This window comes from Hippocampus bargibanti, linkage group LG16 (assembly GCF_051943395.1).
Source record: "Hippocampus bargibanti isolate YZ-2025 linkage group LG16, ASM5194339v1, whole genome shotgun sequence".
Classification (NCBI taxonomy): Eukaryota; Metazoa; Chordata; class Actinopteri; order Syngnathiformes; family Syngnathidae; genus Hippocampus; species Hippocampus bargibanti.
Window position 1 is genome coordinate 9,677,803 of NC_142749.1, and position 12,887 is coordinate 9,690,689.

At 43.1% G+C, this 12,887-nt stretch overlaps 1 protein-coding gene across 5 annotated transcripts in view; it reads right to left on the reverse strand.

Moving 5' to 3' along the window:
• The window catches only part of gria3a (glutamate receptor, ionotropic, AMPA 3a), a 69,580-nt gene that overhangs the window by 24,079 nt on the left and 32,614 nt on the right, over positions 1-12,887 (reverse strand). For all 5 annotated transcript variants that reach the window (XR_016117897.1, XM_089017339.1, XM_089017338.1 and 2 more), the window contains exons 5-8: positions 4,493-4,546; positions 3,725-3,886; positions 3,449-3,616; positions 3,176-3,280 (exon numbers count right to left, since the gene is read on the reverse strand). Coding sequence is in view for 4 of the 5 variants with exons in the window: in XM_089017339.1 (XP_088873465.1) it covers positions 3,176-3,280; positions 3,449-3,616; positions 3,725-3,886; positions 4,493-4,546 (489 nt within the window). In the remaining variant the exon portion in view is untranslated. The remainder of the gene's footprint in view (positions 1-3,175; positions 3,281-3,448; positions 3,617-3,724; positions 3,887-4,492; positions 4,547-12,887) is intronic.

Genomic DNA, 12,887 nt, shown 5'->3' on the forward strand with positions numbered 1-12,887 from the left:
TTTTTCAATGGACTATAGTTTACAGTAAATATAAGAATTATGCACTTTTTTATTCAATTATTTTAAATATTTTCAAAAATGTCCTTAATAGGTAAAAGGACACAATTGCAAAAAAAAAAAAAAAAAGCAAAAATCCCATATCAGTCATTCAATCACATTAGCGTGTTATTTGTACTATTTTTGGATAGTCGCCAACCCCATTTTTTTTTGTTTTTCCATCTTAGATTTTTTTTAAACTGGTCTTTAAAAAAGTTTGATATTCTGTTATTAATTACTCAAATCTTGAATACATCTATTCAGTGCTTCATATTCCGGCGATAGTGATTTAAAAATAAAATAATCAACACATTCGGTTTTCAATAGACTATAATCTTATAGTAAATATAAAAGTGAAAATTTTTTATTCAATGATTTTAAAGATTTGTGCTTAATAATTAAAATGACATAATTGCAAAAGCAAAAACAAAAAAATTCCATGTTAGTCATTGAATCACAATTAGCTTATTTTTAGTATAAAAAAGAGAAGGCACCTGAATCTAATTGCGTTTGATATTCAACCATACAGTGGGACCTTGGCTTATGAACCTAATTGGTTCCCAGACAGAGTCTGTAAGGCGAAAAGTGTGTATCCCGAAAATTAATTTCCCATAGGAAACCATTAAAATGAGAGTAATGTGTTCCCAGGTCCCCATAAAACATAATTTTCTACTTTCTAATTTTCTAAGCCTTAACACTACACAAAATATACCTTATTTTATGTATAATAAATGTGCTATATTATTATGATTAAAGAAATAAACTGTACTATACAATAAAGTCTTATTTACCTTTGTGACGTTAATGGCTTGATGGAATGGAGTGTCCGGTTTCCTCAGCATTAAACATTGATGAGGAAGGTAGCCTTCTTCTTCCACCATCTTAAGGAATGATTCCTTGTAGGTGCTTTTTCTGTGATAATTGTATCTCGTTCTTCATAATTGTGATCGGTTTAGCTGGGTTGATAGCTTTTTGCATCAAGTGTACAGATGACTTGTGCGGGCTATTTGTGGAGCCTGAACAAAAGTGTGAGAGTGTAAAAATAGTGAGAAAATGGATAGAAAACAGTTACACAGTCTCACTATTCTCACACTCTCACACTTTTGTTTTTTTTTGTTTCAAGCTCTGTCGTCTCCCTTGTGTGTGTGTGTGTGTTTTCTCACTGTCTCCCTGTCTGCCTGTCTCTTAAATGTTTAACACCCCCCCGCTGTTGGATTCTTGACCAATCACGTGGCTTTAACCGAAGAAGCCATTTTGTTTTTTGGAGAACGGCCTCACTCTCTCTCTGTCTGTAACCCGATCCCCACTGCTGCGTTCTTGACCAATCACGTGGCTTTAACCGAAGACTGAGGGCGTGGAATAGAGGACAAACACGGTGGCCATCATTTTCTTGTTAGGAGAACGGGCTCATTAGTGAACGACGCAACACTCATTGTGGCAGCTCAGTGTGTATCCCGAAAAATAGTTTGTCTGCCAAGGTAAAATTTTCATAAATATAACGTTCGTAAAACGAAAAGTTCGTAAGCCAAGGGGTTCGTAAACCGAGTTATCACTGTATTTTAAATGGTAACATAACGAACTACGCTCACAGTGCACAATTTTTTTTCACTTCTTCAATTGCACCCGAGGCTTTTGTCATATTTCTCCCAATATGCTGATATGATCGATGCGGCGGCCGGCACAATATGGTGATAATTTTATTATGAAGAGAGCCGGCGCCTTGCGTCAGCTGAGTGGGAGGAAGCTATTCGCGACTGCAAATCTTCTCTTACATAACCAGAAAGCAGCATGGGCCCAGTAAGACAAACTTCGTATTTTGGTGCTCTAATAATATAACGCGCACACTTCACACTTCAGTTGGGTGTGACGTAACCCCAATGAGGCTTTCTGCTTTCTTCTACTCATGTTATGCAGAGTTAGAGTTGCATCTTACCTGGTTCGTCAATGTGTGTTCTGAAGTCCGCTTAAATGTTTAAAAAAATATCAAAACGCACACATACAAGATACAGTGATGACTGAAAATAGCGAAATTGGAGCTGGGCAAATCAATAATTTAATTGGTATTTTGTTCATTTTTTTTGTTTTCAACCTCACTTATTCTCATTCGGGCTATGGTCAGTCAATGGGCAATTATTATTCAAAATCTAGAATCCAAATTTGCTAACAAGCCAAGTTCAAGTCCTCTTAGCGACAGACATGTCCTTGTCCTTTTCGACCACGACGACACACGCAGTGCCCAGCTGGCGTTGTCGCACGGTTGACGTATCGACTCTTTGACCCTTGTTTCACTGACAATAAATGAGCTTCGTTCAAATTCAAAATAAATGTGGGCCACACATGCACACAGCAGATTTAAGTCTTGTCAAAGGACAAAGGATGGAAGAATAATGTGCTCCTGGAGCGTCAGGAACTAGGCTATTCTGTGTTGTCGAATTTTAATGGGTAATTTTAGGGAGAACAGATGGGCGTGGTGACAGGATACAGAATCCATTGAGAAAGAGAGGTCAATCAACTTATCAAACCTCCAGTTGACCAGCTCACTATGCTCGTTTTTAATACGCATGTCAACATGCACGCTTGCCCACTCACTTCTGTGAACTTTTCAAGTTAGCAAAATTAAGCTAGCCAAACAGTTTGCTAGCAACTCTTGGTATGTTATGAATCCTTATTTGAAACAGTAGACTATTGTGTTATGGCAATATTTGAGCATTTGAGCCGACTAAAAGCAGCTTATTGATGTTTCAACATTATACCAAATTGTATTGATATAATTCTCAGTTGAAATACTCTGCTATAGGGCCCAATGGCTTTAGCCATTTGCCTCTGTGTTTTCTCAACTCTGTTTGTCATCTGTACGTTAGCATACCGACGGCGAGTATACTCCTATTGTTCGTACCTCAGCACCAGTTCAACGAGACACGATGAGTTCAGAATTAGCATTATGGGTTGTTAGCATGCGATTTGTTGGCATATTAGGTGTTACAATTGGAACTAATTTTCATTTTGTTGGGGCCAAAGGTAAAATCACTCAGCAAATCACTAAGTTCCGAAGCTTTTGTCCCAGGTTTCATTGCAATTATTTTCCAAGAATTAATCATTTTTTTATTTCTCTGGTGTCCTGAGCGAACAACAGACATACCTTCCTAGGGCCTCCTAACTTCATTTCATACACATCGATCGTGTAGTTGGCTCTTCGCCCGAATGTGTCAAATTGGATGTTTCCTGTCATGCCTTGAACTTGGACCTGGCAGGTGCAACAGGAGAAAGGTTTAGTACCCGACTCCCAATACTTAGCGGGCACAATACCTTGCACTTGTTTTTTATGAGTCCTGTTTATGAAGTGAAGGTGTAAGTGGCTAGCTAATGCGGCTAAACCAATGAGACAAAACTGGAGTTACACAGAAACGCTCACCATTTTCAGAGCTCTCTCGATGTCAATGCCTTGACTCCAGGGCACAGCAGGATTAGCGAGACAGTCGCCTGCGCTTCCCCTGCGGGACACGTCCACGCGCTGGCGTCTAAGGTAGCGGAAGGCCTCAGAGATGATGAGGATGGCATCATGGGTCAGTGCTGATGTGTACTGTGAGACACAAGAAACAATGGGGAAGTTATTTTAAAGGGATTTAAAATAAATAGTAAAGACCAGCGACTCAGTTTGACATAGCATTTCCATTTAGGTCTCAAAGACCTTTAGAGGAGTGTTCCTAGCTTCTGGGAATTCTCTTTCATCAAGACGCTCCCAGCGTTGGAGGAACTGCTGAACAACGGGGCTGTCCGGATTGATTATCTGGAAACCTGTGATGTTGGCTCCACCAGAAAACACCCTGTCCAAGCTCATGTTGGAAAAACCCTGAGGATAAAAGAGCACGGTTGGCTATTAGCTGAAAAACACAAGCTTTAAAATTAACATCTATCCATGATATGAACAGCTTTATCTTCATGAGGTTTGCCGTCGTGCCGGAGCCAATCCCAGCGGACTTTGGGCAATTGGCAGGGTCCACTGTAAACACAGTGATCACACAGAGACAAACAGCGACCATTCGCGCTCACAATCACACCTCAGGATAATTTAGAGCATTCAATCAAATTATATCCAGGTCGTTGAATGTGGGAGGAACTCTGAGTACCCGGAGAAAACCCACACAGGCACAGGAAGAATATACAAACTCCACGCAGGAAAGGCCGGTCGAAATCAAACCCATGATGTGCTAACCAGTCGACTACGGTTCATTTATGAGTGTGATTTTTGTTTCGAATTTCACATACATTTTAGGTACAGAACACCCAAATAATCTAAGACAGTGCTCACTATAATTTTCAAAACTATAAAAGTCACAAGCACCATGTCAGTGCTTCTGCCAACAAATGAACAAACTTTACAACCCAAGTCTAATGTTGTTACTGTTTCCTACATGACTGAATGTTATTGTTATGTTCTGTGGGATTCATTTCTCACCAGGTTGGCAAAGATATAGTGGTATCCTCTGGTGTTTTTGCCCGCAATCACCACCTATGCGGAAGAAATATTCAGTGAGTCACAGCTCCCAATTCTGACAACCGATCGGGGATTAAACAACAAAGACCTTTTAATTGGAGAACACAAAAACGAGAGAAACAAGTGACATTTAACATGCTAGTGTGTATATGAAGGGGGGGGGGGGGGGGACACAGAGGCGAGACGCCTTGATGACACCGACTGCTCCTTCCCATTAACTTCAACAAGTGAAATAAGGTCAAGGCTGCAGAAAAACGGCTCTCTCGCCCAACCTCGTCTCCGCAGTGGATGTCCTTCCCGCTTTCCACCCCCCTCTCCACTGATGTCACTGCATCCCAATTAGCACCAAAAGTAAAGTTTTTCAACAGGCAAAATAGCCTTTGCACCCGTGCTTTTTACCACTCTATATTTTTCGACTGTCGGTTTGTCCGTGACAAAGCACTGAGTTTAAAAAAAGGCAATATGGAGGTGTTCTGTTTTTTTTGGGGCTTTCTGTACACCGCCACAAAGCACGGTCAGGGAATGCAATCGTTGCGATTATCCAGCGTGTCGTTCCAAGCATTTCCACAAATTATACTACAATAAATTTTCACAAACTTCTGCCCTAACAACATACCATATTTTCCGGTGTATAAGGTGCACCGGAGTATAAGGTGCACCCCCAATGAATGGGGTATTTTCTAACTTTTTCCATATACAGTAGGACCTCTGTTTACGAACCCCTTGGCTTACGAACTTTTCGGTTTACGAACGTTACATTCATGAAAAATTTACCTTGGCATACAAACTATTTTTCGGGATACACACAGAGCTGCCACAATGAGTGATGTGTCGTTCGTGAATGAGCCCGTTCTCCAAACAAGGAAATGGCAGCGGACTTTTTTTTTACCTCTATTCCCCGCCCCCAGTCATCTGTTAAAGCCACGTGATTGGTCTAGAACGCAGAAGTGGGGGATCGGGTTACAGACAGAGAGAGAGTCCGTTCTCCAAAAAACTAAATGGCGTCTTCAGTTAAAGCCACGTGATTGGTCAAGAACCCAGCAGTGTGTGTGTGAGTGTGTGTGTGTGGGGGGGGAGGTTAAACATTAAAGAGACAGGCAGACAGAGAGAGAGAGAGAGAGAACACACACAAAAGGGAGAGGACAGAGCATGAAACAAAAAAAAGAAAAGGGGAAAAAACAAGTAAAATGGTGAGAAAATGGATAGAAAACAGTGAAATGTGGACCCATTTCAATTTTGATAGTTCAAAAGCAGAGTGTAGACTGGAAGGTTAAATATCCCATCAATCAGGCTCCACAAATAACCCGCACAAGTCATATGTACACGATACAAAAAGCTATTAACGCAGCTAAACAGATCACAATTGATGAACTAGATACAATTATCACAGAGAAAGCACCTACAAGGGACCATTCCTCAAGATGGTGAAATAAGCCTATGTTCCTCATCAAGTGTTTAATGCTAAGGAAACCGGACACTTCGTTCCATCAAGCCATTAACGACCATCACAAAGGTGAATAAAATGACTTTATTGTACAGTACAGTTTATTTCTTTAATCATAATACTATAGCACATTATACATAAAATAAGGTGTATTTTGTGTAGTTTTAAGGCTTAGAAAATTGTTTTATGCGGACCTGGGAATGGATTATTCTCATTTTCATGGATTCCTATGGGAAATATTTTTTTGGGATACACACTTTTCGCCTTACACACTCTGTCTGGGGACCAATTAAGTTCGTAAGCCAAGGTCCCACTGTATAAGGTGCACCGGAGTATAAGGCGCACCTTTAATGAATGAAAAAGGTTTTCCAAGTATAATACAGTAAAGTCTCATTATATCGATATTCTCGGGAGTCTGAAAAAATATCAATATAACCGGACTATCGATATATCCGATCCTGCGGCATGTAAATTTTCTCCTTGCGTTCATAGAAATAGTATCGTAATAAGCAGTACTATCGATATAATGAGACTTTACTGTATGTATATATATATATATATAAAAAAAAAAAATCCTCGTCTCACCCACCATGGGTGGTGTCTGTCCCCATTTCAGCTCGGGTCCTCTACCAGAGGCCAGGAAGCTTGAGGGTTCTGCGCAGTATCCGTGCTGTTCCCAGCACTGCGCTTTTCTGGACCGAGATATCCGATGTTGCAACCACTCGTCGAGTTTGGGGGTCACTGCCCCAAGTGCTCCGACCACCACAGGCACGACTGTCACCTTTACCTTCCAGGCTCTCTCCAGCTCCTCTCTGAGCCCTTGGTATTTCTCGATTTTCTCATGTTCCTTCTTTCTGATGTTCCCATCACTCGGGACCGGCTTTCCTTTCCCCTTTATCTATGACCACGATATCTGGTTGGTTGGCCATTACCATCTTGTCAGTCTGTATCTGGAAGTCCCACAGGATTTTTGCTCGGCGAGATATATATATATATATATATGTTTTCCAAGTACTATAAGGCACACCACATTATAAGGCGCTCCAGTAGAATCTGGGGTTACTTCTTCTACAGGTGGAAATGGAGTCTGGCTGCTGACAGTAGTTGCGAGACCTGTTGTGGTTCAATATTCACATATAAGGCGCAATTGCAAATACGGCGCAGGGTCATCTTTTGAAGAAAATAATGGCTTTTGGGTGCGCCTTATGCACTGGAAAATACGGTACTCAGTTTTAGGCGATGCTAGGTTGGAGAGGTGTTGATTTCATTTCATGGTTATTTTTTAGTGTAGTGTAGAATTACATTGCGCTAGTCTGACAGTGACACTGAAAATGGATGGACTTCTGTCCTTGCTGGATTTTGGTGGATTCATCTGATACAGTAAAGTCTCGTTATATCGATATTCAAGGGAGTCCGAAAAAATATCGATATAACCGGGACTATCGATATATCCGATCCTGTGCCGAACTGCATTAAACAAAAGCCGCCAAAAGAGGGCAGCCAAGCGCCATATAAGAAACGGAGCTGGCCATTAGCTCCCTTTTTTTTTGGGTGAGAAAATGGCACATATAATTCTTTAATGATTGTAAACATGTATGCTTTAATCTTCAGAACTACAGTGTATTTGAAACATATTCATAACTGGATGTGTAACAAGAAAGCATATTATCCGAATCTGAAGCCATTGTTTGGATTCACAAGCAATGCAAGACGTCTTGGCGTGAAGTCATTTTTATTTGCATTTGAATAAAAAGTGACATCGGCTGTCCTTTAATACACAGTATGGAATGTTAATAATTTTCAAAATCATCGCGCTTCAGCAGACAAAACAAGAAACATTGTTGCAAAAAACGATTGCATTCATATACAGTACAGTGGGCATGTGCATAACACAACAGGGAAACTGCAACGCTTACATCTTACTGTATTATGTATACAATTTAAAAAAGTCATCAATCTTCTTCTGCTTCCCATTTTTACCTTTTAACGCAAACACTTCAATCTCGTCTGCTACACACGAGCTAGCGTCTGAAAATGAAAATGGCTCTGCTACACGGGTGCTGGGCACGTAACCAAGTCACCTGACCAAGTCGACCAATGGCGCGACTGATGGCGTGACACGTAACCAAGACACGTGACCAAGTTGACCAATGGCGCGACCGATGGCGTGTCACGTGACAAAGTCACACAGCCAAGTCGACCAATAGCGCGACCGATGGCGGCTCATGTGATCAAGTCGACCAATGGCGCGACCGATGACGGCTCATGTAACAAGACACGTGACCAAGTTGACCAATGGCGCGACGGATATATCGATATAAACAACAAAAATGGCCGGCGGGGGATGAAAAGGAGCACCGTAATAACCGGATTATCGTCATAACCGGGTATCGTACTAAACGGTACTAATTATACATAAAAAGACTAGAAATGTGCAAGGGAAATGAAAATAGTATCGTAATAAGCGGTACTATCGATATAACCGATATTGATATAACGAGACTTTACTGTACTTTAAAAATGGGGCGGGGCTACCACTGACAGGTGACAATTTACTTGACATACAAAAAAAAGTGTAGCAGTTTGGTTCTGAAGGACCCAAATGCTGAAGACCAGCATAACCACAATAGTAAGATTGTTATGTACGCTTTGCTTTGTCAGATCTGCAGAAATGTCTTTTGAGTTGCTTCCTTGCTTGGTTTGAACGGGATGCTGTTCCACAGGGTTGTACAAAATTGCTAAGAGGCACTATACAGTTATACTTTGGGTTAATGTTTAGAGAGTTAATGGCTAGGGGGAAATAGATGTTTAAATGTCTGCTGGATTTGGTGTGCAAGGATAGGTAGCGCCAGTCTGAGGAGAGAAGCTGGAAAAGGTGGTGGGCAGGGTGCAGAGGGTCCAGTTTGTTTGGTTCCATTTGTTTGGTTTCTCATAATGCTTTGACTATGAATTTTGATGATGTTATGAATGAAAGTGATTGCAAATAAAACATTGAGAGAAATAATGATTACATAATGATGACATCACGCTAAAATACATTTACAGTTGTTAGCTCTCAAGTAACAGGTTTATATCGGTATCTTTTGATTTTTGATGTCTTGCATGTCTTACAAAATAGCTTCTTCTTGCCTTCTATTAGTGGATTTGTAAAGCATGTGGCTATTATAAATATTTTTAGGATCCTGATGCTCTAGTTTCATGGCCCCCTGGGAACAATGCTTTCTGTGAGTGCTTGAAAATGGCAAAAAAAGCTGCTGAGGGTCAGTAGAACAATCACAGGTGGGAAGGAGAAAAACTGTTTATTTCTTTTTGCCTTTTAAAGCAGACTTGTACAAAAATTGAATGCAAAGAACTGACGGTGAGACGTTGATAAATCCCTTCATGTCTGGTTTTTGAATTGAATTGATGCATGTGGATTCTGGGAGATCTTTCTGTAATTCATTTGGAAAATTACACTAAAGAGCTAACGACTGCAACCGCTTTGAAACAAGAACATCTTTTCTTACGCATGATTTGACTTGACTATTGTGATTGTGTACCACTATGCAATACTGTAATTAATAATGTATTATTATTGTAATTTGCTGCTGTGAAATGTAAATTTCTCCACTGCGAGACTAATAAAGGGAAATCCAATCCAATCCAATCCAATTACATCATTTTGTGACATTCAGTAAGAGGACCAAAGAGACTTCTGTATGATGCAGTTCTATACCACGGAAAGTCATTCATCAATTTTCTAACGCTTATTTACTTCTATTCATGTCTCAGGACAGTTTGACATATTTTTAAATAATACACACCCATCTAGCTGTCCATCATAACTGATGATGACGCTTGCTCCAAGGGAGGGGAATGTTGGGGGTGGGGGGATTGTGGAGGGGTGGGGGTTAGCGACGCTGTCGCTGGTGCCATTTCTCATGGGAATAGACCCCAATCCTCGAGCCGCAGAGACGTCCGCAGATGGAACATGGGAGGCCGGATGCCAGGGAGGTACCAGCCGCCCGCTGGTGCCATTGAGTGTGTCTCTCTAATTGTCTGTCTTGATTGAGTCAATGTATTTCAGAGACTACGCTGGCACAAGTGGTCTGCCAGATTTGTCGGTTGGATGCCAAAGTTTCGAGCTGTGTGGTATTGAACTTGGCTCGTTTGAGGACGTCCCTGATGTAGTCCTTGAGGCGTCGCTTTTCACAAGTTCACAGATGTGGCAGATATTTGTCTTTGTATGGGCCTGGTGCCGTCTGATGTTGAAGAGGTTTCCATCGAGGCGGTACTCCACATGGATGCCATCTTCTTGTCCGATGCCTTTGTGAAATAGGCACGTGACGGCAGAGAGGAGGATGTTAAAGAGCACTGGAGCCAAGACACAGCCCTGTTTCACCCCAGCGTTCACCCAGAAGAGCTCTGACTGGAGCTCTCCAAAGAGTACGCCGGCTTGTATCCCGTCAGGCAGCTGCTGTAGGATGCAGAGAAACTTGGGTTGTACCCCAAGTTTGGAGAGATTTCCATAGCAACTCACGATTGACAGTGTCAAAGGCTTTGTTGAGATCTATGAAGGCTATGTCGAGGTCCAGGCGATGTTCTCAGCTCTTCTCCATAAGCTGTCTTAATACAAAAATCATATCTGTGGTGGATCTTGTCTTCCGGAAGCCCCACTGCGTTTCTGGAAGCACAGACTCTGAGATTTGCTTGACCAGCCTGCTGAGCATGATTTTCCCTGCGGTGGAGAGGAGAGAGATTCCTCAGCTATTCCCACAGGCTGTTTTGTCCCCTTTCTTTTTGTAGACTACAATGATGTTGGCGTCCTTCCAGTCCTGTGGGAGCTTCTCATGTTCCCAGATATTATCTATAAGAAGGTGCACACGGCGCATGAGGAGATAACCTCCATGTTTGTAAACCTCCGCAGGGATGCCATAAGGTCCAGCACTTTTGTTGTTCTTAAGGCTCATGATGCCTTGCCGGGTCTCAGAAAAAGATGGTGGGGTATCGAGGCTCGTGATTGGCGGCAGGTCTGGAAGATTGTTCAGAATGTGTGAGTTGACGGGATTGGTGGTGTTGAGAAGATTCTCAAAATGGTTTGCCCAACGAGCAAGGATCTCATGGTGGTCCTTAAGGAGTACGGAGTCATCTTCAGATTGCACTGGAGCAAGTGTTTGCTTTCTAGGGCCATACAGCTCTTGGATGGCATTGTAGAATCCCTGAGTGTTGTTACAATCTGCCAGATATTGGATGTCATGTGCCTTCTGCAACCACCAGGTGTCCTCCATGACAAGGAGTGCCCGCTGGGTTGCTGCCCTTGCTGCAGTAAAGATAGCTTTCCGGGTGTGAGATGTGGGGCAGGACAGGAGAGCTTTGCGGGCCTCGTGTTTTGCATTTAGAAGGGACCGTATTTTATTCGAGTTTGAATCGAACCAATCCTGGTGTCTTCTCCTTGACTGTCCAAGCACTTCCGAGGCTGTGCTATAAATACCCTGACGCAGAGCTTGCCAGTCAACCGGGTCCTCTGGGATCTTGTCGAGGTTTGCATAAAGGAGATGTTGAAGGTTGGTTTTAATGGTGGTGATGACCATAAGGTGGTCAGTCCAACACTCAGCTCCACGCATGGCACGGTTGATGAGGACATCCTGTATATCCTTTTGACGGACAATCACATAGTCCAGGAGGTGCCAATGTTTGGAGCGGGGTGCTGCTAGGTGGTCTTAAACCTGTTTTTCATTTGGAAGATGGTGTTAGTAATGACCAGCTGATGTTCTGCACAGAGGGAGAGAAGCTGAAGGCCGTTGGAGTTCATCTTTCCCACTCCAGGCTGGCCAATAACTTTGTTCCACACAAGGTGTGCCCACCCTGGCATTGACCATAACTAGGAGCTTATCCGTGGCTGGAGTTTTCTGCAGGATGGTGTCCAGAGCTCTGTAGAACTCGTCCTTGACAATGTGGTTGGCATCCAGAGTTGGTGCGTAAGCATTTATGAGTGTCGCGAAGCGTTCCTTTGCCAAGGGAATGCGCCAGATCATCAGCCTTTCAATGGTGCCGATAGGCGATTCCGGAATGCATTGCAGTAGTTGGGACTTCACAGCAAAGCCAACTCCATGGATACGGCGGTTGCCTTCAGGGACCCCTTTCCAGAAGAAGTTATACCCAGCACCAACATCTGTCATGTCTTCTACATGTAGTCTGGTCTCGCTGAGAGCTGCAATGTCACTGTTATATCTTGCGAGGTCCATGGCTACAAGTGTTGTCCTCCGGTGGGGCCTCTCAGCGGTTTGAGCCAGGTCCACCAGCGTGCGGACATTCCACGAAGCATTGTTGAGTTTTTTTGTGATTCGTTTTGTGTAGTTTCGACCGCAAGGGGGATGCTCCGACGATTGCAGTATACTGTCCGGAGCGTGGAAATCAGACAGTTTTAGAACACTTTTTCTAGGTCCTTCCCCATCACAGAGGCGAGCAGTGTGGAGCTGCTCAGACACAATGGAAGCTGCCAAGCAGATGCGCTGCTCCATCCCGCAGTGTCAACGACCATCACTCCATTGCCGCCTGTGTGCATGGTTTGGCAAGGCACTTCCAGCCACATCGTTGGCCTGTGCCCACCGCCATTTCACATCGCCACAGGACTTTGGGTTTCAGGGGCGGGGTTTAGGGCAAGAAGCTTGCGCAAAGGTAGAGATTAAGGTGAGGGTGTGGGTGCACAGTCAACACTCCCACCATTTTCACTCTTACCAGATGAGTTTCTGGTGAGGAAACTCATGACGACCATTTTTTGGCAGGACTTGCAGGGGGATGCCGGTAGTCCGGTTCGTCGGACTCCGCCTATGCCTACCCCCGGGTGCGGGTTTGGGATCACTTTTTGTCTGGTCTCTACCCTTCGACCTGTTCGGCTTGGGTGACCCTGCCAGGAATGCAAGGCTCCGGGGT